The following is a 25,290-nucleotide window of genomic DNA, read 5'->3' on the forward strand; positions in this document are numbered from 1 at the left end:
AAAAAGTGTTATCAGGAAAAGCTAAGCTTGTGACACAATCACTGCTTTCTTTGTTGCATAGACTTAAAATGTTCAAGTGAAAAGAAAAAAAAAAAGAAAAACACTTGGAAAAGATCTATTTTTGTACAAAGGTAATTTTATCCCTTGCTTGTGTACTCTGTTCTTTCCCCTTTTTCTTCTGTGGGCCGTTGTATACATTGTGGAAAAGCTTATCCAGAGAGGCAAGAGACAATTTTCAGATTGAAAATTTAAGGTGAGAGAAGTTGTTTGCTTTCGCACCTTGGTAACTGTGTCGCTTTTACTTTGCCATTTTCAACCTGTCCCTGCAAGATGGGAATGTCTTCTTTCATTATTTTTTTTGTCTATTTTTAAGGAGATGGAATTTTTGTCATCTGTTCTTTGTGGGTTGTTCTCTGATGTTCTATCTTTCATGGACAGAAAAAAGATTATTAAAAAAATTAAAGTGAAGCCCTCTGATTCTGTGTAATGTTTGTGATACATGTAAATGCTTGGTTCCCATGCAAACTTGGAAAACATGGATGACAGATGAGCAAGTTTCCAGGCATGGAAAACTCATGGAAAATGAGAGCGTAAGCAAAATGTCCTGAAACATTCTCTTAATTTCATGTCAGAGTTTCCCAAACCAGATGACACTGTTGTCTGAAAGAGCTAAGCACTGTCAATTATCATATCCAATGTTGTCGGTAGTTCATGAACTATAGCAGTGATACCACCAAGCACAGTGGCAGGTAGACAGTTAGTGGTTTGTTTTCTATGGCCCAACAGAAAAACAAACCGCTTTGGATCGTACCCCTTGGTTTTGACATTAGGTGGTGCTGCTATATTAATTCTGTTAACAAGCATTTTGATGAGGGTTTGTTTTCATATTTTTCCATTTCCAAATTGCGACAACGTAAATGATCAACATACTGACAACCAAATTAATACCTCCATTTAAAACGCCCTGATGAACAGCAACTAAAGGGTTAGTTTTCTCTTGTTAAGCCTCTTAATGTTGAGAGGGGCTGTCAGTGTTTTTCCTCTGTGTTGCATGGAGCCTCATCCTTATCTTGAACAGGAGGGATCCAGTTGTAGCCACAGCTGACCAGGGTCCCCGTCAAATCTGATTGGCCACCCCAAATTCCTTAAAGGTACAGTGTATAATATTTTGCAGAGAGGCATTAAGCGGAATGTAAGTAGGCCTGTCTAAATTAGTGTTTAATCACCTGACTTTATAAAGCTGTTTCATCTTTATTAACTTCAGATAAGCCTTTTGTTCATGCACAGGGAGTGGCCACGGGCTCCACCATCTTGGACTTTTTCTACTTGAAAGTTCCTACAGCTCCACAAAAGGGACCAAATAAGAGGTACACATTTTTAAAATTTCACTGGTTGCTGCACTTACCACCAGAGGTGAGCATAGCAATCTGACTGTTAGATATCACAAATATGTCTAATTTTACACACTGTACCTTTAACAATGGTCGGCACCAACTGTGGAAATCAGGGCTGATACTTTTTGAAATAATTTAGCTGATGCAGATGTTTTTCAGTCCTATTTTGGGTGTTTCCCACAATGCCAATATTCCTGTTCAAGTTTGACCACGAATGCAGGTCAGTTTAGTGCCAGATTGCAGCAATAAATCAATGTAACACAAAAAATGAGCATCTGCTACCAACATTGGCTCATGCTGCTTTATTTGCTGATGGGCTAATGTTTGCTAAAAGGGCTTATACTGGCTGATACCAATGTTTATAACTTCTGCATCGGTGCTTCTCTAGTTGCAAAACACGCTCCAGGTCACATCACACATTACAACTGCAGCTGCCAGAGCTTCAAATAATGTAAGATGTTTCAAATGTAAAAATATGACTCACTGCCAACTGTTTGCTGACATTTCTATTAGATAGATCGGTTAATTTCACATCTTTCATGCCCTGATTTAAACAGCTGAATGATAATAAATTAGCCAATTAGCCCAAAGAGCTGCTCCTAGTGGCAAGGTACTAAGAAATATGATTTTTTGTAATAATCTTAAAGTTAAAACTAGATCCTGATTAAGGCAACATATTCACCAAGTATTTTAGACCTTAAGAGTACTTAGGTGAAAATTGCTAGGAGTAGTGAGGAGGACTTCTAGAGTTTCTCAGAGTTATAAAAAGGCGGAGAGATAAGTGATAATGCAATTACAGCTCTGACAACCTAGTGTTGACAGCCTATATTCATAAACATTCAAGGAATCCTCCAAGTCCCTCTCTCAGCTTAAAAATTCCTAGCAAGGTGTTCAAACTTAAGTGATTTAGCAAGTCGCGGGTTCAGTCAGTGGTTAATCAGAATTCCTGGCTATCATTACACCATGAAGACAAAAGAACACCTCGAAGCAACTCAAAGAAAAGGTTATTGGACAGTATAAGTCAGGGGATGGATACCAAAAAAAATTCCAAACCACTGAACATCCCCCCAGAGTTTCTTTAAACCCATCATCAAGAAATGATAGGAATATGGGACACGTGTAAATGCCTAAATCAAGCACACCATTCCCACCCTGAAGCACTGTGTAGGCAGCACCATGCTGTGGGGATGCTTCTCAGCAGCTGGCCCTGGAAGGCTTGAAAAGGCAGAGGGTAAAATTGATACAGCAAAATATAGGAAAATCCTGGAGGAATCCTGTGTCACATTTTTGTTTGTTTGAGTCCTGGGAAACCTCAATATTTTTTTTAGATATAAATGGAGATGGGGACTTTGAGGAAAAAGTTTGTTTAAAGATGTCTAAATGTCCTCTAGCACAGTAGCTTCCTCACTTTAGAAGATACACCTGTGGGGTCAACCAAATTTAGATGAACTCAAAGGAAAAATCTGCATGAATCACTTCTGTTTAGCCCAAAATGATTCAGTGAGAACATTCTTTAATGTTTGATTAACGTTTCTACACCTTCATGTGTTTGAGACACTTTAAATCCTCTTAAAAGCCCTGCATACAGTTTTTCATCTTAGGAGCTCTCTAAAGGGCTAAAATACTTAGAGAATAATTTCATCTTTACTAGGGTCCAGTCTTGACTAGAAGGGAAGCTCTTAAAAAATGTCATGGTTCTGAAAAAAATCAGACATTCACCACTTGGAGCAACTCTGGATTTAGAGAGTGTTATAAATACTGCCCCTTGAATTACTGTTATCAAGACTCCAGAGCATTAGACATACAAAAAAGTTTTTTTTTATTAAGTTTCAGGTGAAAGCTGTGAAATGCAAACATAGACGTCACTAAATCCAGGGTAACTAGAGAGAACATTTGCTGCCAGCTTTGTGTGCAGAACCACAACATGAGCTAATCAAGCAGAGGAGAACATAAAAAAATAAAAAACAGTTATAAAAAAAAAAAAAAAATCAAGTCACAATACATGTCAATATAATATGTACAAAAATCCTACAACACAGAACTGCATTTGGTCACCATTGTATACTTGAAGACAATTTTGATGGAAGGCAGGCTTAATTCAGTGCTCAATAAGACTTCAACTTGACACTTCAATTTTCAAGTTCTTCTGGCATCATTTCATACCTTGCTTTGTTCACTTATTTCCTTACTTTAGCCTCAAATTCTTGTCAGTCTCTCCTTTAATGCATGCAAAATTAGATAATACATCTTATAGGACAAATAAATTTGATATCTGGCATTGTGACAGTTCAAAAACATTAGAAAATGCCATTTAAATATACAACAGACTGAAGGATATTTCGTTTTCCTCTTTAAGCTACTGGTAAATCTTGATGGGAAGAGCTTCTTGACCCTGAAACTACTAAAACTATCGAACAGACAAATTAAAGCCTTAAGATGTTTTAGATAGGCCAAACAACCATTTAATTAATGAAAGAACCAGAGAAGCATATGTGGGAGCTGGTATGAAGCAGTGATGCTGGGTTAATGCAGTGTTAGAAATACTGTAGCACCAGAACAGAGTACTGATAGCAACAATTTTATCTGTTACATTAATACACATGGAATATCTCAGACGTGACAAAAGGAAAACCTCCACTGCAGAACTGACTTGGTTTTTGATACTGCGTGTGCCTGATGGGTCTTATTTGGTTCTGCTTGCTGAATTTCATTACCTAAAAGCCCTCCGCACCCAGCAGGAGCTCTCTGTTAGAAAACAAGTCCTCTTTTCTCACAAGAAAATGTAGAAAAAAATATATATAAAAAAAGGAAATATGAATGGCTCAAAAGATCCCAAAAGGCTTAGCAGTCGCTTTTCCATAGCTTGATGGTTTTGTCATTTTCTAAAGCCGCAGACGCGATGATGTTCTCTGTCGGATGGCAGGCGGTCGAAATGACGACATCTGAAAAGACGACAGGGAAAATTGAAAGGTCGCTAAAGACAGCATGAAAGCTTTATTTTCATCGCTGCAGAACATTGCTTCTTTCTACAGCCATCTTGAAAATTAATTCCCTTTTTTTTCTTATTCTTTAAAGTTAGACTGATAAGCCATATGGTTCTCTGCTCTCTTTGATTATTCTTAAGACCTGTGCTTTCAAACACAAAGAAAAGATCCAGTGTCTGTGTACCTGTGTGGCCTTGGAGTTTCTGCACAATCTCCTTTGTCTGCAGGTTCCAGATATAAACCATGTTGTCCTCAGAACCTGACACGATCCACTGTGAGAGTTGAGACAATGCAGGGGTGAGTAAAAGCATTACGTTACAGCTAGTATATATTTTAAACGCAGGAAAGCTGGAAAAGGACTCTTTTTTTTTTCCTGCTGATCATACCTGGTGCAAAGTGTTTTACAGTTCAAAAAAGATTAAAAGGTCAGATAAATCACATGAAACTCAATACAAGATAATTAACAGATTACATGTAACTCCTGAAATATATATAGTAAATATGACAATTCATGCTCTGCAATTTAAAGGAAATGTCAAAAAGAAGTAGGGAGACATTATAATTTAATGTGGTTATATCCAGTCACAACTATCTAGTTATTTTGTTCCCAAAGAGATTGAAAACATCTTGGCATCAGAATGGCAATGGACCCAAAACAAAGCATATAAAAAGTAAAACAAAACAAAACAAAAAAAGGACATTAACATAAAAGGCACTGTACTGTAAAGCAGGAGGTTTAAACAAAAACTCAGGAAAAGCGTGCTCAAATGACATTTATTACATAAATCATTAACAGTTCTAGTAGAAACAACAGTGCTTACCTTTCCACCAGTGACAGAGAAATTTGCAAATATGCAGTACTTCTCATTTTTGTGGCCTGTGTATGTTTTCAAGCACTAAAATGTTGGAAGAAGGAAAAGTTAATTATTAGGCATCATATGGAGCTTAAACTTCCAATTTAAAACAAATTGTACTAACTATGCCCATATGTATTCTGATCTATACAGCAGCTCTATCAGCTGTAAACACTTCCATAAGGTTTCAGTGCTGCTGCTTCAGATAATTAACTTTTTAAGCAATCATCTTCTTATTAAACTGATATTATGCAAATAATACCAAGAATCCCAAGTAGTTATAAATATAACCACAGCAGCAGATGTACTTTCATACTGGATTTAATGTTGATATTATAATCATTGCATTATTACTAACAAAAACAGCAATAAAGTGACACTGGAGAGGAAAAATATCAACATTCAACATAAAATTAAAAATTTATATATATCTTACTTTTCCTTTGCTGTAGTCCCACAGCTTTAGTGTGCTGAAAAGTAAACAAATATAACTGTAAATTCCTTTCAAACACTTTATAAGGACAAAAAAAGGAAAAACTATTTTCCTTAATCATACTTATTTGATCTGCTGGATTTATATAAAAATGCTACCATTAAAAACTAATGTCATACTGCCCTCTGCTGGAGAAAGTACAAAACAAAATAACCAACTTCTAAAAACAGAGAAGAACATTGATTTCTCTTCATACTCACTTGTCCAAGGTGGCAGCCAGGATGTATTTCCCATTGGGGGAAAACTTCACAAATGACACAGGGGGGTTGTCATCGTCTAAGTGGACACAATAACAGGAGAGATAGTATCAAAATACAGAGTCTTTAGGGAATGTTCAGGTATTACAGCTCTACCGGTTTAATGATAGAAACATAATTTATATTTTCTCTTTAACAATGACTAAAAACAGGATAATCTGCCAAAAGCAGCATCATCCATGAGGCTGAATGGACCCTGAAAGCAGTATACAGCATAATCTTACCTATGAGTGTCTTTAAACACTGTCCTGATGCCGTGTCCCAGATTCGGCTAGAAGTTAAACAAACACAATCAATCAATTTCAAAGAAAAACAATATTTCAGTGTTGTCTAACAGGGTCAACAAAAATACATTCTGAGAACATATGTAGACACACCGGATCAAGAAGTTAATGGTCATCCACATTGGCTGCATTTTTATAGGTGTCATCACAACACATACTTTCAATTCTTGATTTTTGTAATGCATAAAGGAAATGTCCACTGCTACATGAACATGTCATGTTCTACAATTCGTACAGGCAGTCAAGAGGAACAGCAACAGCAACATTCAGTCCTTTATGAAAGAAAGACTTCGCCTCATTGAGACACAAGGAAAAAAAGGTATAAAAAATGAACTATAAAGAACCACACAAGCTGGCTTTGATGTTGGGGGGAAAAAACTTTATGATAACCCAACTGTGTCTACAAAAGCCATATTGACTGACTGCATAACATGTTTTCTGCAGAGATATATGATGCTTCTAAAAGCATAGAATCTTTAAATTAGATACTTTATTTGCTTTTCTGAGTTTAAGAGTTTACAACAATAGCAGAGCTCTCTTTGTACATATAAATATGGCAGCATTTATAGGGCTGATTAGTTAATACTAGCCAGTGTCTTATTACAAAAGCTGAGGGGTTTTAAATTAGACCAAGACGATGTCTCCTGAGGGGCCTGTTTCTGCAGAAAATACAGCACTGGATCAGTTTTAGAGCAGACGTTCTGGCTGTGTGTTAGTCAGTTTTTGGTGGTCCTCAGTCAGTAAGAAATAGTGTAAGTCAGTGAGAAAGGGATGGGCGAGTCATTTTGCTAATGGACCACAAGGACTGGTCAAGGCCAAGCCTGAGCAACATTTCCACTAAAAGTTCTGTATTTCTTAGAAGATTTCCCTCCCAAAATGCACTAAAAAGTCCCTAAAATTTCAAAGATATTACCTAAAAATGCTGTGAACATTCTTAAAAATATTTTTCAAAGTAGCAATTGAAAAGTTCCCCAAAATTTCTTTGTTTTAGTGAAACTTCATCATGAAGCCTTAACATTTCAACAACTTCCCTGCAAGTTCCTGATTATTTTCTAATGAATTTTATTAAATTTACAAAAATGGACAAGTACACACCCCAAAACACCATGAACCCGGACCCCCCCCCCAAACATCCAAGCAAATTACCAAGTAAAATGTCCATGACATTCTTGACAAATTTACAGGACCTACCACCCCCCAAAAGTAAAATAAATAAAAACAATTTCCCCAAATTTCCATGAAAAACACCTGAAATTTTCCAAATTCCCCTAAAAATCCAAACAAGCTTTCCAAAAGTCTCATGAAAATGCCAAAAGATTTCAAAGCAAATTTTCCACAAAACGTCCATGAAAATACTTCTAAATTTCCATGCAAATTCCACAGAATATCCAAACAAACCTGTAAATTCATTAAAAATTTCACAGCAAAGTCTCGTAACATATTAAACAACTTACTTCAGTAATTTCTTTAAGATTTTAGGAGATTTTGTTCTATTGACATTCCAGAATATTATCTCAAAAGTTTTAAATGTCCTCATATGTACATGCAGGGTCTTAGGAGGTTAATATTCTTGATGAATTCAGGCCTGAAAGCTCAGTCAAATGCTGTCCTTATGCAGATTCCCATCTCTGGTGGGCACCACAGCTACCTGATAGCAACCAGCACAGTGATCGGATAGAATGGATGATCTAGAAAATGGAGGAAAGTTGTATGTAGGCTGTGTCACCTAGGCTGTGTAATGTGTAGCTACATCTGACACAGATTTGTGGATGTTAACTTGCTAAGAGCATCAAAGGCCAGTGGTGCTGGCACTGCTGATGTTAGCAACACTCTGCAAACCTATTCTGTATCACTTACCCATGTTTTGATCCTGTGTTTAATAAACAGTGCTTGATTTTGATTATATCCTGAGCTTTTTTTGTTAGTCCAGTTGAGTAAGGCAATTTAAATTTGCAGTAAATGGGTTAGAAATTAGATGCCTAAGGCCAGCCCTTCTTCAGTGTTGATGTTGTTTATACTTATGCCTCACAGACTGTCTTAGTCACTATTGGTTGATGTGAACAAAAGCCACAGCCACCAGCAGCTAAGCTTATGATTTAAGTGTCACAGCATCTCTGTGATCGTTGTCATTTCCTGTTAAGTAATGTATTTTGTTACGGTAGCTGTTGCTTTGCATATCTCTGGCATATTGATAGCGCAGGTCAGTTTTCCTCTCAACGAGAAATCCTGTGACTTTTCAAACTCATCACACACCCATTCAATACAATACAATACAATACAATACATACACTTGACACTTTTGCAATGAAACATGTGCATGTATTGATAGAAATGGTGATTCAATAACAGCGTGCCACTATTTAAGTATTGTGACATCCTGCAAAATCCTAAAGTGTGAAAACTCAATACCCGTATGGCTTTAATTCCCTCAATCATTAGTAATAAGATACATTTCCTCCTAAACTGAATGAGTCATAGTAAACTAATGAGAAACTGTCACTGTAAAAATCAGATACTCCTCAGGAAGAATATGCTATTGCTACAAAATAGTAACTGGAGAATTAGATGAGCACATGCAAAAAGATAAAGAATAATAGTCTTTTCTCACCAAAGGCCGTCATAACTACTGGACACAATCAGGGAGCCATCTCTGTTGAAATGAACCTGCAAGCCCAGACAGATCATTAAAAACATGAAGTAAAGTACAATCATCTGACACAAATTTAGACAAAAAAAACAACATACTCACAGCTGAAACAGGGTCAGAGTGAGCTGGCAATGTTTTCAAACATTTCCCAGTCTTCACATCCCATATCCGAACACTCTCATCAAACTAGGAGTTAAAAGAAACAGAACAAGCTATTAGTCTATGAAGACACCTTTATTTTTCTCTGACAGGATTTGTTTTCTCTACAGCTGATAGCATATTACTCACCGATCCTGAAACGATAAGATTGGACTGGGGGTTGAAGTTGCAGCAGAATACATAGTTACTGTGACCTTTCAACGTTTTTAGGCATTTCCCCTGAAATGAGGAAAAACAAAGTTGAAATCTAAGATTTTCTCATACAAAACACTATTCTAAGCACATTTACAACAACAGATATGAATTCTAAAAGTGATCAGGGATAAACTTTATATATATGCTTGTACATCCTGTGATTTGCTCATACCAATAAATTAAAAAGTCAGTGCAATATAAGTCACATTTTTTGTGCAAATGACATAATCAAAATTAAAGTGGTGCAATTATGCAAAGTTGTTCCTCTTTCTTACCGAGTTGACATCCCAGATCTTAAGGGTTTTGTCATCAGATGCAGACACCAGGAGGTTGGAGTCTGAGGACCAGGCCACATCAGATATACCCTGCAGATTCAAAGTGCATAATTAGGAAAACTGGGGTGTTTTCATAGTGCGTTTCATACTGACAAAGCCACAGTGTGATACTGTGTCCCCTTCTGCCAATTCACAGAGCATTTTGGTATTGCAGGATGACAAGAGAGAATGGCACAGGGGGAGCTCCTACCGCGTTCACACAAAATCAGAAACTGGCACACACAAACACTGCTGTGCTCTGCTACTGAACCTGTTTTCTCCTCTGTAATGCCTCTGTTTCTACCTGCAAAGATGGAACAGAGGGGGATCACCTCACCCCCTACATGCCGTCTTTAATGTTCATAGTGAAGGTAAAACAACATGGAGATGTAAATATCACAGCTTCAGACAGCGCTACTAAATAGGGGTTAAAATGTATCAATCTAAGCACAGTACAAAGCAGAATCACAGTAGCACTGAAGATGAAAGACAATTTCAAACTCACAAGTTTGTGTCCAGAGATTGTTTTCTCAAACTTGCCATCATATGCCCCCCAGATTTTGATGAGTTTATCAGCAGCTGTAAAAAAACAAAAAACAAAAACAAAAACATAAAACACCCATAAGCATTACCCTTTTTGCCACAGTCCTTGTGATTCTTGGTCACTCTCTGTAAAACAGGTTCAAATTTTACAGAAAAGATCACTAACTTGTTGCCACAAAGGCAGAACAATCACTAACTCAAGTAACCAAGTTACTCTTTTTCATTACGACAGGATATCAAAGAAGTGTTTTGACAGACAAAGGAGTTGTGCTTGACCCATGATCTAGGACTCAGAGATTGAGAATGTCACCATCTGCATCTTTTCTTAACAGTTAAAACAAATAACATTGGCATATTAATAGATTATAAACAATTATTAGTAGCAGCCATAATTCAATGTGTCTAAATGCACTGAGAGAAATAATGGTTAAAATGCAAAACACTCACATGAGCTGGCGAGCCATTCTCCACTCGGGCTGAATTTGACAGAGGAGACAGCCTTTGTGTGGCCTGCTAATGTGAACTTCAAGCTGTAGTTTGGCTTAGCAGGTGCAGACTGTAAATAAAACAAAACATGACATCAATGCCTGCGCTGAATTCTTGATGGATGATTCATTGACCTTTTTAGTTTCTTGTTGAGCATTGTGTAAAGAAGTGAAACATTTCAGCTGGGTTTTGTTTGTTTCTGTGACTTTTGTGCCTCTGACTGAATATGGTTGTTTTACATATGCATGTATCTTCTCAACGCCTTAATAGGGCACTGAGTTTTATAATAAATTTAAGTCTTTAAACCATCATTCTACCCTGTATGGCTGAATCAGGTGGCCTTCTTTGACCACTCATTGGCAAAACCATAGGCATGTCCTTATTAATAAGACTATTATAAATCTGCTTACATCAGACTTCTCTCTGTGACTCAGTCACAAGTCATATTTTGCTCTCTGTCAACAAAGTCCATCTTGAAATGGGTAAAAAAGAGTTTCAGGTATGCTGCTTCTGCAGCCTGGAATCTACTACAGGAGACTTTGTGTCTGGGGGAAATGGTCTCTTTGACTTTTTTTTTTTTCAAAAGCAGACTGAAGGTGTTGGAGGAAGATGCATCAGGTTGTAGATGTTTTTGACTAAAGGCTTTGCGCTCTGTGACTTTGGATAGGTTGATGTGGGTCTGTAAATCTGTTGATTGTGCTACTGCCTGCCTTAGCCAGCACACTCTTGTATCCCAATTAGGCTTTCCTGGTTAAATAGATCAAAATAAATAATGAAATGTCATCTTAATATTATAGAACTAAAGAAACATTGATAAAAAGGCATTAAATACAAAATAAACCCAAGATTTTCTCATTCAGCAAATAAATAACTGCAATGAAAAACACCAAAAATCCAAACCTTGCTTTGACTGGCAGATGCTGATGGTACAACTGGAGGTTTGGTGTCCGTCTCTGGTTTCTTATCTTCCGTTGCCATGGTGAGGCAAAGAGCATCTACTGGGTAGCTTCCTGGCACAGAAGAAAAATAAATAAAACAGGGATAAAATATTTATCATTACTCAAATGGGACAAGGACGTAAACATACTGTTGTGTCAAAATACAAGCATCTGTTAATTATTCTATTTATACCATTTTTACGCCAATAAAATCAATGTTTATTGTTTTTATTTACACAGACAATTCAAACCTATGCAGCCATGCAAACGAAACCTCTCCTCGCTAATTTAAAACTTATCTCAATAAAGGCCAAACACTGCTTACCCTTTTCTCCTTTAACTACATATCTAGCCCTTAGCTTATTCAGCATACGTAGCAGTTAGCTTAGCAGACGTTTACTGGTCGCGTTAAGGTTAATAAATGTTCATGCAAATATAACATCCCGTCACTTTTATAGCACCAGTATGCACAAGTAATTCATAAATTCACATTTACTCTAGTTAAAATACAATTACAAGAGAAGTGGGAAAAGAAACAAAGGGCCTTAATTGGGGAATTCTATAATAACAGAGGTTTTCCTTCTACCGTAACTAGATATTTAATTCCACAGTAAAACCATAAAGCGTGACAACTGCAGAGAACAATCTGACCGTGTTTTAAGTTCTTTATTTCACTCTTTCTATCCAAGAGCTAATGGCAGTCTGATCATGTAGCACTGATGCTGTTGACAAATTGGCTAAGCTGCCATGGAGAGGGGCTCCATTCAAACAATAAAAAAACATTCATAAACCGATACTTACGAGAAATAAACGCAGCGTCGCGGTCAGACTGATGCTGCTCGGCGTCTGCAAGAAAAAAATCACCGTGAAATTCCACAAATGATCACGGAAAACGCATGAATGAATTGACTTGCGTCTGGATTTTCAGGCTGAGAGAGAAGCGGGGAATGTGGTGTGGTAGTGCTCCTTTGCGCATGCGCATTACCCTAACAGGCGACGGAAACTATTAAGGGACAATCAGTGTAAAAAGCAAAATAGCTTGTCACCTCTGAATCTTTTTTGTTGGTTTCCTGGTTAAGGTTGCCGAAAACTGTTTAAAATATAATAATATAAAATGTAAAGACTTCTTCTTATATTTACTACGAACATTTTTATTGAATATATTGGTATAAATATATGCACTCCAGCACAGTAGATGGCAGTGTCTACCTTGTTTGACCGCTGAGGTACATGGGAGTGAAAACGCTGTTAGCGCTAAGAAAGTTTACACTGTGGAAGTTTTGTTTTACCAAGCACACAGGTTAATGGTGGTCTTTTCTTGCTTAAGTTTCCTCCGAATTTAAGCTTTGTACCATCTGTCTCGACGTCCCTTTTAAATTAAACTATTTACTTTGTGTTTTCCGTAGCCCTTCCCTTCTCGACGTCTTGTAAACAGTGAATACCTCGTCGTCTACGGGGAAACAGCTCAATCACGTCGTAATTTATGCAGATAACGATTAGCTGCAAGGTAGGTCGTCAAGTCTTTGAGGGAAACATGTTTGATTTTGTATCATCCAAGAAAATAACTCTCAAAAGTACACTTTGTATCCGACGTTCTTATGGTTAAAGCAGTATTGTGCGCTAACTAGTATTATTTTGTGATGTGGACGTGTTATATCGCCACGTTTCTTTTTTTATGCTAATGTTGTTCGGTAATGACAAGCTAACACACCAGTATTGGGATATTGGGGAAAGTTATCTCTCAAATATTAACCATTGTCTAGCAGCTTAGCTTCCACTTGAACATAAATTGGCCTGTTGCTCTTTATGAGAGTTTTACAAGTCATGTCCACCGACTTCCAGGTTAGCTAAAGAGAATAAATACATGGTAACTTGTGAACAATATAGTGGAAGAAATGTTTATAGTTTACAACATTTGAATTTACTAAATGTATATTGCCTCTGATGTTCTGTCAATGAAGCTGCATGCTCTAGGGCGTTGGTTCCCAACCTGGAGTCCGTGACCCCCTTGGGGGACGCCAGAGATTTCAATGGGGGCGTGAGGCGCTGTCTGCTTTGAGGTTGCAAATATTAGATTCAGTCATACTAACTAAAATCATGATGAAATACTTATGAATCGTTCGTGCAAAGGCCTCTTGATAAGAGAACCTTTGTTTGGGGCTATTTTATATAGATCTGAACAATGAAAACTTTAAAATTCGATGGTAATTTTTGACATTTATGTATCACCTTTTGTTTGTGTGGGTCCCAGGGATCCTCAGCTCCCCTACAATACAAGTTAGGGGGCTCATAGGAAAAAGGTTGCTGTAACTAAAAGCAGAAACATTAGAGTAGTGGCTAAGCCCCCAGAGGACCTTTAGAAAAATTAAACATCAATTTTATTTGAATTGTTTTCTGAGAACACCCCTGTATAGTAGGCCTACTCACTTGTTCTTGACAAAAGATCTATGAATAAAGTATCCATTATTATGACACCATATAAGGGCCACTTTAGAAAGAAATAATAATTGTCATGATGTAGTGATTTTCAAGGATCAAAAATCAAGAGTTTCAAGATAATCCCCTTCAGGGGTACCCTGACGTCAGGCCTCACCCCCAGGTTTAGATTTTGGCTCTTGCAAAGGTATTTTTCACCACTTTGATATTTGGTTGAGTAACACTTCAATAGACCTACCTAAACGGCCTTTTCCTCCTCAGTTCTTAAATTTTAAACTGGTGTCTTGGGTTTCAAGTTTTAGGTCTAAACTACTGCTGCTCATTACAAGCACTTTTCAGGATTGCCCGAGAGAGCTACTGTGTAAACATGTTTGACTAAGATCATTCATATTAATTTGAAAGTATGAGCTTCATAAAAAAAAGTCCTGCATCCCTACAAAGTACTTTGATTATACCCTTGTAATAGCAGGCAAAGAAAATCTTGAATTCCCAGAAACTTTTTTTTTGTTCTTAATTTTTACAACAACCCTTCTGTTCCAGCTGCAGCATGTCAGCAAACAATGACCCTCCACCACTTGTCAATCCTCCCCCTCCTGAGGTGACCAACTCTAAAACACCAGGTCGAAGGACCAACCAGCTGAAGTTCATGCAGAATGTCGTGCTCAAATCCCTGTGGCGGCACCACTTCGCCTGGCCTTTTCACAAACCAGTTGACGCAGTTGCTCTTAAACTACCAGTGAGTTGTTTGTTGTGTTTGTTGTGTATGTTGTGTATGTTCTGTAAACTAAGAAGAATAAATACAATTTGCAAAATGTATTGATATCAAATTAAATTACATTATTTCAAAGAAAATCCAATTAGCTCTGTGTCAGTTTTAAAAGGATGGACTTAAACACTAATAAACAATTCTTGATTAATCAGACATTGACAGAACCTTTCGAATAATTATTAAGCCGGACCTTATTCATCTGAAATGTTAGCCCGTTTTTTTCATCAGGATTATCACACGATTATAAAATCTCCCATGGACCTGGGAACCATCAAGAAACGCCTTGAGAACAACTACTACTGGAGTGCAAGTGAATGCATGCAAGACCTCAACATCATGTTCACCAACTGCTACATCTATAACAAGGTTAGGAGCTCTGTAATTAAATGCTTTACGGACTGGTTTGTCTTGCTTTAACCTGACCTACTCTCTTTGTTTTAGCCGACAGATGACATAGTTCTGATGGCCCTCGCCTTGGAAAAGGTCTTTTTGCAGAAAGTTGCCTTGATGCCCCAGCGGGAGGTGGAGATTTTTCCTCATGCAGCCAAGGAGAAAGGCAAAAAACGTAGGCCTCCAGGTAAAGAATTAACATCACTGAAGTGGAACAGTTGAAGGTTACATCATTTATGTATGGCAGCAGTAAGGCGCGTGAGGTGATACCAAGGTTGTGTGTATGCTGGATTGGGTTAAGAGGGGCTCGGGACCCTGTCTGCTTTTAGGTTGTTGAAATAAGATGTACATTTATTCTTTGAAAATCATGATTAGAAGTATAATGTTCAACAGCATTAGGGCCAACGTAAAAGCTTAAAAAGTTAAGAGAAAATTAATTTTAAGCTAAAAGTCAAAAACAAATTTGGGAGAGGGGAATCTGAATTATTGAGATTATAAAGTTGTATATGTACAAGTAAACAAACTCGGTTTGAAAATTTGGAAATTTATGGGGAAAAAAACGTAACATTTCGAGTGAGATTTTTACCTCTTAAACTTTGACATCAGAAACTCAAGGATTTACAATTTTTAAGATTTTAAGTTTACAACAGTATAAAGTCAAAATTTCCAAGAAACCAAACTGAAAACACTGGTGGATTTTCAACTTTTGCAATTTCTAATCTTAAAAGAATATATATATTTTTGGTTCACAGACATTTATGATCTTTGAAGATTGTTTTTCTGTACATTAACAACATTTTAAACTTGAGAATTCCAAGTTTTTTCCTAGCATTGTTGTAATACACTCTCGTAATAATGGATAGTTTATACATAGATCTTTTGTCAAGACCAGGTTTGCATAGGTAACTTTGCAAAGCAGATGGATACGCCCGTTTCCATGTTTCTAACTGGTGAATCCATCATGCAAAGCTCCTGTCTGAACCATTTGGGCTCAGTTAGAAAGTGACAGGACCAATCAGCGATGAGGGGAAGTACTTTTGGGTGTGGCAGAGTCGTTTAGCAGCAACAAGAGGCCAGTGCCATTATGGTGGAAGATATTAGCATGGATGCTACTAAAACGCCAGTTTTATCAGAACTTGACAGCATTTCTTGGTTAAAAGAAGAACAAAGAACAGCAGTGAGCTGTTTTCTTTTCAAAGATGGCAAAAGTCATGTCTACAGTCGCCATGGTTCGTGGAGTTTACTCCTTCGGTAGGGGCGCAGCTCGGTAGCAGCGGCTACGTCACATGTTGTGTTGCTCTGATTGGCCCGTTAAGATATAAAGATGACTGAACGTTCATCCAATCACCCTCTGAGTTTTTTTTCAAAGGCTCTGCCCTTTCCCAATCGCTGTATATCAAAGGTTTTCCAGATGGATGTGTGAAACAAATCCATCTGGCATGTCAGGTTAGTGTATAGACCTATTATGTTGGGATTTCACCAATGAAAAAAATTGATGTTTACTTTTCCCAAGTGGTTCCTGGGAGGGTCTTAGCTTTACTCAGAAAAAGATAGGGGGGCCCAAGGGAAAAAAGGTTGGGAACCACAGACGTAAGAGACTGTACTGGTCATTCTGGTGTTCTTGTTATGTCAGCCTGCAGAGGCTACTGTGGAGTCAGAAGGTCGTGGGTTCGATCTTCAGCTCCTGCAGTCACGTTGATGTGTATCTGGGCAAGACACCCCAATTTGCTCCCACTGCTGCGTCAGTGATGTCTTTAGAGGTTGTCATATGGTTGATCACTTCCCAAAAAGAGCCTTCAGTAGTCAAAATATGCTGAACCAGAAGTCCCAGAATCTCAGATAACACACATAGAAACAGACTTAATTGAAAATGTAACGCCTCTGCACAAGTGTGATGTTGGCATCCTGTGACCTGACACTACAGAAGAAACTTGCTGTTCTAACAAAGTCAGAAACAGAGAGTGTATTACAAACTGATCCTGCTTCATCGTAGTCATCATATGACTAAGATGAAAAACACTATTTTTCACAGGCATGAGTAGTTTTTGGAAAGTTTTATTAAACTCTTTGGGCTTTTATCCAACAGTTAAGGTGGTGGTCAACTCAAATATCATGTCATTATAATTAGGCCTTCTTTTGCAGTCTTACAAAAAGACAGAGAACAAAGACAGTGACACTGTTGAAATAGTACAAATACATTGGAAACCTCCCTTAAAACATTCCCATTTCAGACAGTGTGCTTGTAATTTTTAGTACAAAAAAAAATTAAATTACTGTCATTGTAATTGTTAAGTAGACTAAATGTTTAAATGTTACAACGGTTCCTTGTTTGTTGGCACCAGAAATACTTATTGGTTAAACACATTACTAATGTGTTTCTTCTTGTTTGGTAAACATTATGTACAAGCTGTAAAGCAGCCACCCACTACTATCCAGGGCTGCAGCCATAGGCTGGCTGTTGATCCAGTTATTTCACTTTCTCTCCTGGCTCTACTGCCATGATGTAAACCACTCCTGATAGTATCTTGTAGTGTGGCATGGTTTGACAGTGTTTTGAACTAGTAGATAAAAATTAGATAACATATATGGACTTTGTCAATTTAAACATGCATGTTGACCTGAGTACTGAGTAACCACATTCACCAGTAGCAGAGGACATTAACTGCAGGAAAGATTGAGAATGGCTACGCCAGCTTGTTACAGTGGCAAGAAAAACCTACACTTAAGAGGCAGGAGTCTCAAGCAGAACCATACCCACATTGATAGCCTTCTGCCAAAGCTGCGCTGGGGTGGGAGGACGGGTGGGAGAAAAGCAGGAAGAGAAGAGGGACAGGAGAAACAACAAAACAATAAAATGAAAGACAAATTTTGGGCAGTTGTAGCTATAAACCTATCTCCCATTTTGTGGACATGGCTAGAACATCAATAATGATGGTGGCAGTATGTGAGGAATTAGCAATAACAAACATGATTGACAGGAAACAGAAGAATTAAATATGACCCTCCAGCAGTCTAAACCTATGGCAGCATTACTAACTAAGGGCTGGCCCAGGTCTGAGCCAGCCCTAACTATAAGCTTTCTCTAAGACAGGGCTGTACGTTAACTTTTTTTGCCCATAGCGCTGGTGCTACAGAGGTTGACATTCTTGTAGCACGGAACAAAAACCTGTAGCACAGTATGTTTGTTACATCTCTAAAACAAACATGTAACAAAAATATATGCTAAGTAAATGAATGTACTTGAAAAACAAAACCAAAACAGCCGAAATCACAGCTCTTATTAATGTCCACCAAAGCAAACAGCAAATCACAAAGAACAGAGACGCTGATGGTTCATCTCCACATTCAGACACATAACAAGAGCAAACTGCTGGAAGCTGACTAACTTTACAGAAGTGGGGTGCATAAAGATGAGTAGCGCAGTATGATTTAGAAATCAGACTTTGAGATCAGACAGAAGAGCAAATGAGCTCAGTTTGTGCTGCCATTTGCTGCTGGAATCATTTTGTTTGTATTCATTTTTTTTACTTTTGGCAGGTTCAGCAGACAGCTGAAGTCTTTTTCTGTGTTCATCCTATTTACTTAAACTTCAGCGTGTTCTACAGACTGAAGTATGTTTCTTTGTTCAACCTTAAGCTGTGTTTCAAGGACTGAAGTGTTAGGTCTAAACTACATTTATATATTGGTATTGATATCAGCTAAATTTAATTTGTAAATATCCCCATACTGTATAAACCCCAATATTGTGCATCCCTAGTCAAACTAAGAAATATAGTAAAGTTTTATGTTCTCATGTAGACCTTTTTTAATGGATAATTAAAAAAAATATCACCAAGTCTCTCTCTCTCTCAGATATAATATTCAGACGCATATTAGCTTGTTAACCAAACAGCAGCAGCTACGATACTAGAGGAGAAAAAAATGCATCGTTTTATACATTACTCTTTAATCAGAAGTTAGCGCAGACTGAGAGCTCTGTCCTCTCACTGACAGCCAACACTGCAACTGTCTGTGCCTAACTGGAAAGGACAAGGCTAATGGAGAAGTAAGCTAGTTTTTAACATCGTCTTGCCTACATGCCTTAAAATAAAACTTGGGATTATAGCAGCACTCCTCTTCAACATAATGACACCTGAATGCCCTGAGCCTGCCCCATCTGTAAGAGCTGCAGCAGGCCACTCTCTCATCATTGCGTAGTGTGGCCGCTCGCTCCATACACACAGGATTGTCCGTGGCGAGAGGGAAAAACATTCCTCTTGAGTCTAAAATGTGCCAGAAATAAGAAATAAATGGACTGGGCATGAATTTCAAATCTCAAATCAAAGTGGAGTTAAGTTTTTGGGGCAACGGGTCAAACCTAAAGTCTTATCTGCATGTCTGGCATGCACACACCTCTCTCACTTTTTCATAGCACCTGTGAGATGAGTGAAAACCTCTTAGCACAGACCAATTTTCTCGTAGCATTTGCAACATATATGTCGCACTGTACAGCCCTGTAAGAGGAGCTCTTAAGCCAGCTCTTAAAGGTCAAATATTTTACCATTTTAAGACAAGTTTATATTGGTCTCAGAGGTCCCCAAAACATGCCTTTGAAGTCTGTTGCTGAAAAAAAAAAAAAAACACTCCAGTATTGGATTTTTGCATGTCTAAATACCCCTCTGTTTCAGCCCTCCTCCGAACAAGCTGTTTCTGTGTTTGTGGCCTTAAATGTTAATGGGCTGTCTGACTCCACCCCTCTCAGGAAATGGATGTGGCTGTGGGGTCATCTAAGCCTGGGGGCGAGCTAACTCCCCACATGACATCATGAGGGGAAAATCTGAGAATGGCTTGTTTCCAGCACGCATTTTCTGAAACGTGGAGAATGAGATGAGCTGAGGAAAAGGATTTTTCTCATTCTTGGGGGGATTGTGGACAGGCCGGGGCACATATTTTTGCTAGAAAAGCCTGAAAATTTGTATTTTGCATAATAGGTGACCTTTTAAGATAGAGAGAGTGTCTGCCTCTTAGACTCTGACAGGTAGATGATTCTAAAGGAGAGGGGCCTAATAACTAAAGGATCAACCTCCTAAACTAGAATTTGGACACCTAATGATCTAGAGGGATAATATAGCACTATGAGCTCTTTAAGATAGGTTGGTGCCTGACCGTTAAGAGCTTTGCAAGTGTGAAGAAATTCAAATTCTATCCTAGTTTTTATTGGGAGCCAATGTCAAGAAGCTAAGACAGGAGTAATATGCTCTTAGTTCTGGTCAGTACACGTGCTGCAGTGTTTTGGACCAGCTGAAGAGTCTTTATGAGAACAGCCAGATTAAAGAGAATTACAGTAGTCCAATCAAGATGTAATAAAAGCATAGGCAAGTTTTTCTGCTTAGCTTTGACATAATATGTGCCTGTTTTTTGCGATGTTGCGAAGGTGAAATAAGGCTGTGTTTGAAATATCCTTGTGTTTGATAGACTGTATGAAGTGAGTGCTATTCCAAGGCCCAGCTTGTTGCATTGTCTTTGTTTTTATTAAACCTCAGATGCCTCTGAGGTTTTTCTAAGACCAGTATGCAAGTAGAAGAAGTAAAATGTCCTCCCTTTTAGTTTTTTGTCATCCTTAAGGGTTGGAATCAAAATGCCTTCTGTATTAAACACAAAGCATCTACAAGAGTTGTGCTGTTCTGTATGATCCTGTGCATCTGGTAGAAGGTCACCCATAATATAAATGATACTCCTGCTTACACTGCAGTTTGTATATCTTGTCTTATTCCCCTGTTTTATTTTGTGTCCTTGTATCAAGATAAACAGGGCGACACTGTGCCCACACATTCTTCACCTTCTACTCAACCGTTCCTCAGCAACACAACCGGACCACAGCAGTCCATGACAAAAGTGAGTCCATAACCGTGTCTTGAACTACCCTCCACCCCCACCATGGTGTTTTTACATACCGTGAGGAAATGAATAACGGTGATGACTTTTTTTTTCTGTCAATAAAGAAAGGAGGAGTGAAAAGGAAAAGGAGTGCCTCAGATTCCTCCTCAGCAGCAGTAACTGATGTGAGTGATTTGTCAGAAAGCAAGAGGAAACATCAGAGGGACTTAAAAGTAAAGGAGCTACCACAAGAAGGCATACAGCTTAAGTACTGCAATGTTATCCTGAAAGAGCTGCTGTCAAGGAGACACCAAGCCTACGCCTGGCCTTTCTACTCACCTGTCGACGCTGAAGCTCTGGAACTAAGCGATTACCAACAGATCATCAAATACCCCATGGATCTCAGAACTATTCAAGTATGAGCACTATGTTCACAAGTGTTTCTTTATTCGGTTATCTTTTCATCATAATAGAGGTTATCATGGTTTCTTTTTCAATTCCAGAAAAAGATGAATAGAGGAGAATACGAGGATGCACAAAGCTTCGCAGCTGACGTAAGGTTAATCTTTTCCAACTGCTACAAATACAACCCTCCAGACAATGTGGTCGTTGTCATGGCCAGAAAACTTCAGGTAAACTTTGAATGAAACTTATTAAAAAGACTTTAAGAATGTAATTTCTCTTAAGTTCAGTTTTCTGTTTCACTTGATGCCTCTATTTTTGAGCTGCATGTGTCCATTTCAGGCTGTGTTTGAGAACAGGTTTGCAAAGCTGCCAGATGAGCCAGTAGCGTTGGGATCACCGGTGAAGGCCACGGGTTTTAGCAGTATAGATGTCAACAGCTCCACCAACTTGGACAAATCTTACACAGAAGAAGAGCAGACCACCAGAATTGCTCAGTTGCAAGAACAAGTGAGTTCATACATAAAGGTGCATCTAAAAAAATTAGAATCTTCTGTAAGCGTTGTTTTTTCCCATGATTTACTTCAAAAAGTTAAACTTTCATAAATTGTAGATTCATCTCATGCATAGGGAAATATTTCAAGACTTTTTTTTTGTTGTTGTTGTTTTGATCTTAATGATAACATCCTACTGTTCACACAAATCAAAAATCCACTATCTCCACTAAGTCTAATTTGTAAAGGTTCCCTGAGCCTTCATTCTTTCACCCTTCTCAGTACACACAACTGCAATCATAGGGAAGACCGCTGACCTGACTTTTGTCCAGAGGACAATCACAGACACCCTTCATGAGGAGGGTAAGCCTGGGCTAAGGAGAAAACAAACTGGACCATTGCTTAGTGGTCCAACGTCCTTTATTCAGATGAAAGTACATTTTGAATTTCATCAGGAAATCAAGGACCCAGAGTCTAGAAGATAATTAGAGAGGCGCAGTCCAAGGTGCTTGAAGTCCAGTGTTTTCAGTTGCCAAGGTCAATGTTTGTTTGGGACGCCATGTCATCTGCTGATGTTGGTCCACTTTGTTTTATCGAGTCCAGAGTAAGTTCTGTCAGCCATTTACCAGGAGATTTTAGAGCACTTCATGCTTCTGTCTGCTGAGAAGCTTTATGGAGATACTGATTTCCTTTTCCAGCAGGACTTGGCACCTGCCTACTGTGAAGCCAAAACTAAAAGAAACTGGTTTGCTGACCATGGTGTTACTGTGTTTGACTGGCCAGACAACTGGCCTGACCTGAACCCCATAGAGAACCTCTGGGGAAATGTCAAGAGGAAAAAGAGAGACACCAGATTCAACAATAAAGAATGGCAGATATTTTTTGTTTTAATGCTGATGATTAGGGCTCATAGCTGACAAAAAAACTATTTATAAATATCACCATATAGCAAAACATTAGTGCAAAACCAATTTAAAATACAGAAATATTGATCTTCTGGAAAATAATGCTCATTTATGCACTCAGTAATTGGTTGGAGCTCCTTTTTGTCTAAATATCTATTCAACGTGGCACTGCTGTGGGGCTTTTCCATTACGACTGTTGGCCATGCAGAGCCAAACCAAGCCATGCTGATTTAGTTTTCCATCACCAGTTTGGCCGAGCAAAGCCATGCAGAGCCAAGCCAAGCCAAGCCAAGCCACACTCACAGAGCAGGGCCATAGGAACACAACACTTTCAGCCCAGTTCCTGGACCCGCCTATGTGTGATGCCTCTTGATCCACTGACTCCAGCCTCAGTCTATTCAGTCTGAAGCTCTCCTAAGTTCTTGAATTTGTTTTGTTTTACAATCCTCTGAAGGCTGAGCTCATCCTGTTGCTTGTCTGACTTTTCACACTTTTTCCTTCTGGTCAACTTTCTATGAATATGGTTTGATACAGCTTCTGAGAACAGCCTGCCCTTTCAGCAATGACCATATGTGACTTCCCCTCCTTGTGAAGGGTGCCAGTAATCATATAGTGGACATTTGCAAGGTTAGCAGTCTTCTCCATGATTGCAGTTGTGTGTACTGGATCAGAGTGAGGGAGTGAAGGCTCAAGAAACCTTTGCAAATTAGACTTTTCCAAATATATATATATATATATATTTTTTTTGCAGTAGTGATTTTTTATTTTCATGAGCTGTAAGCTGCAATCATCAAGATAAAAACAAAACAAAAAAGTCTTGGAATTTTTACTTTTCTGTGAAGGAATGTAGAAATTACAGAAATTTAACTTTCTAAAGTAAATTACAGGAAAATAAGAACTTTTACATGGTATTGTATTTTTTTTAGATACACCTGTATGCCAAGGTCTGTTGTCTACAATTACCATTGTACTTTCCCTATTTTTTATTTTATTTTGTGTTGCAATTCTTTTTGGCACTCGTCATTTTTATACTACTGTTGTAACCAAACAACCATTTCTATTTATACTCTACCAAGCTCAAAGCAGCTAATGAACAGCTAGCAGCACTGACAGAAGTCCCCGGGATCAAACAAAAGAGGGGCAAAGAAAAGGACAAGAAAGAGGAATGCCGACAGAACAAAAGAAATCCAAAAAGATCCAGGTAGGAGATTTAAAATAACCAAATAGCTATACTTAAAGCGTGGTCCTTTTTGTCATGGAGACATTTGTTGAGGTGTTTCTTACATTTCAGGCAGGTGTGGAAGAGTACTACAGACTGGGATACAGATGATGAAACTATGGCACTCACATATGAAGAGAAGCACCAGCTGAGCCTAGACATTAACCGTTTACCTGGCATGAAGCTTGGCCGTGTGGTCCAGATCATTCAAACACTTGAGCCTTCAATGTGTGACTCCAACCCAGAAGAGTTTGAGATAGACTTTGAGACGCTGAAGACGGCCACTCTGCGCGAGCTGCAGCAGTATGTGAAGGCTTGTCTCCTTAAGAGGTTTAAGAAATTCAAAAGTGAGTATAAGATTTAGTTGTCTTCTTTTTTTTCAGTGATTTCGCATCTAGATTGAACTGTTGATGATACTTATTTTACCTCCCTTCATTAGAGAAAAGCAGAGCAGTGTCTCACAGCACCGGCTGCAGAAGTTCTTCAAGTTCAAACAGCAGCAGCCCCAGTGACTCCACTTCAGAAGACCATGACTTGTGAGATAATTAACATATTTATTTTATTGTTTGTTACTTAAAAAATATATTCAACACTTTATTTTTTTATTTGTTCCTTTTTTATGTGAAGGATTAAACTTCTGTTAAGCTGTTCTTGTATTCAGTGTCTTTTCTCTGTGTCCTAAATCGTAATATCCGCCTGTGGTGTTTCTTATCAGGCACTAGAAATCTCAGTATAGCTGCCGGCATGCTTCTAGGACTGTGACATATTTCATAGCATCTGAGTCTCAAACAATATCCTGTCTCTGCCATTTTTTTCTTCATCCCATTTAATTACAGCAAAGGTCTTTTTCACAGGAATCAAAGAGATGATGGTGTATTCTTTAAAACCTCCTGCTGTTGAACTATACAGCTATAACTGTAAGGAGTGGAGACATTTTGCAAATAATAATCTCAAATTTTATTGATGATTTTGTGATATCACTAATGAAAATTAATAGAAACAGAATAACTGCTTGGAGGCTTGGAATTCAGAAATCAGTCTCAGTTTAAAAGAAAAACTGTTTGATTGTTTCCTTGTTAACAGCTACAAAGACACTCTAGTGAAAAGGGCCTAAAAGAATAGTTCAGTTTTTTAAATTCCTGTAACATTCAGTAAGCAAGTAGTTTTTATTGGAAATAAAAGTACTTTTCTTATTATTATTTGGTCTGAGACAGAATTAGTGCTGTAAGGAGAGTATGCATTTTTATAACTGCTTTGGAAATTGCTTTCAT

At 38.1% G+C, this 25,290-nt stretch overlaps 2 protein-coding genes across 3 annotated transcripts; one reads left to right on the forward strand and one right to left on the reverse strand.

The window, feature by feature from the left end:
• Positions 1 to 3,196: 3,196 nt before the first annotated feature.
• Positions 3,197 to 12,505, reverse strand: LOC121524743 (WD repeat-containing protein 5). Its single transcript, XM_041810231.1, has 14 exons — positions 12,350 to 12,505; positions 11,511 to 11,620; positions 10,572 to 10,680; positions 10,087 to 10,160; positions 9,543 to 9,632; positions 9,202 to 9,291; positions 9,016 to 9,099; positions 8,875 to 8,930; positions 6,207 to 6,253; positions 5,926 to 6,001; positions 5,669 to 5,702; positions 5,200 to 5,274; positions 4,563 to 4,650; positions 3,197 to 4,336 (listed from the first exon to the last, which is right to left on the reverse strand). Exons 2-14 carry the CDS (start codon positions 11,586 to 11,588, stop codon positions 4,236 to 4,238), a joined length of 1,002 nt encoding a protein of 333 aa, XP_041666165.1. The 5' UTR covers positions 11,589 to 11,620; positions 12,350 to 12,505; the 3' UTR covers positions 3,197 to 4,235.
• A 252-nt stretch (positions 12,506 to 12,757) lies between these two features.
• On the forward strand, positions 12,758 to 24,667 carry LOC121524633 (bromodomain-containing protein 3-like). Of its 2 annotated transcripts, XM_041810054.1 has the most exons (12): positions 12,758 to 12,848; positions 12,955 to 13,055; positions 14,525 to 14,720; positions 14,982 to 15,119; positions 15,195 to 15,330; positions 20,926 to 21,017; positions 21,125 to 21,415; positions 21,503 to 21,631; positions 21,744 to 21,911; positions 23,877 to 24,001; positions 24,092 to 24,366; positions 24,459 to 24,667. In XM_041810054.1, the coding sequence occupies exons 3-12, from the start codon at positions 14,532 to 14,534 to the stop codon at positions 24,557 to 24,559; spliced, it is 1,644 nt and encodes a 547-aa protein (XP_041665988.1). In that variant the 5' UTR covers positions 12,758 to 12,848; positions 12,955 to 13,055; positions 14,525 to 14,531; the 3' UTR covers positions 24,560 to 24,667. The 2 variants fall into 2 exon arrangements, with proteins under 2 accessions (XP_041665988.1, XP_041665989.1); XM_041810055.1 differs by lacking the exon at positions 12,758 to 12,848 and having other exon boundaries at positions 12,860 to 13,055.
• The last annotated feature ends 623 nt before the right edge of the window (positions 24,668 to 25,290 follow it).

The sequence above is a fragment of the Cheilinus undulatus genome, linkage group 17 (genome assembly GCF_018320785.1).
Source record: "Cheilinus undulatus linkage group 17, ASM1832078v1, whole genome shotgun sequence".
Lineage (NCBI taxonomy): Eukaryota > Metazoa > Chordata > Actinopteri > Labriformes > Labridae > Cheilinus > Cheilinus undulatus.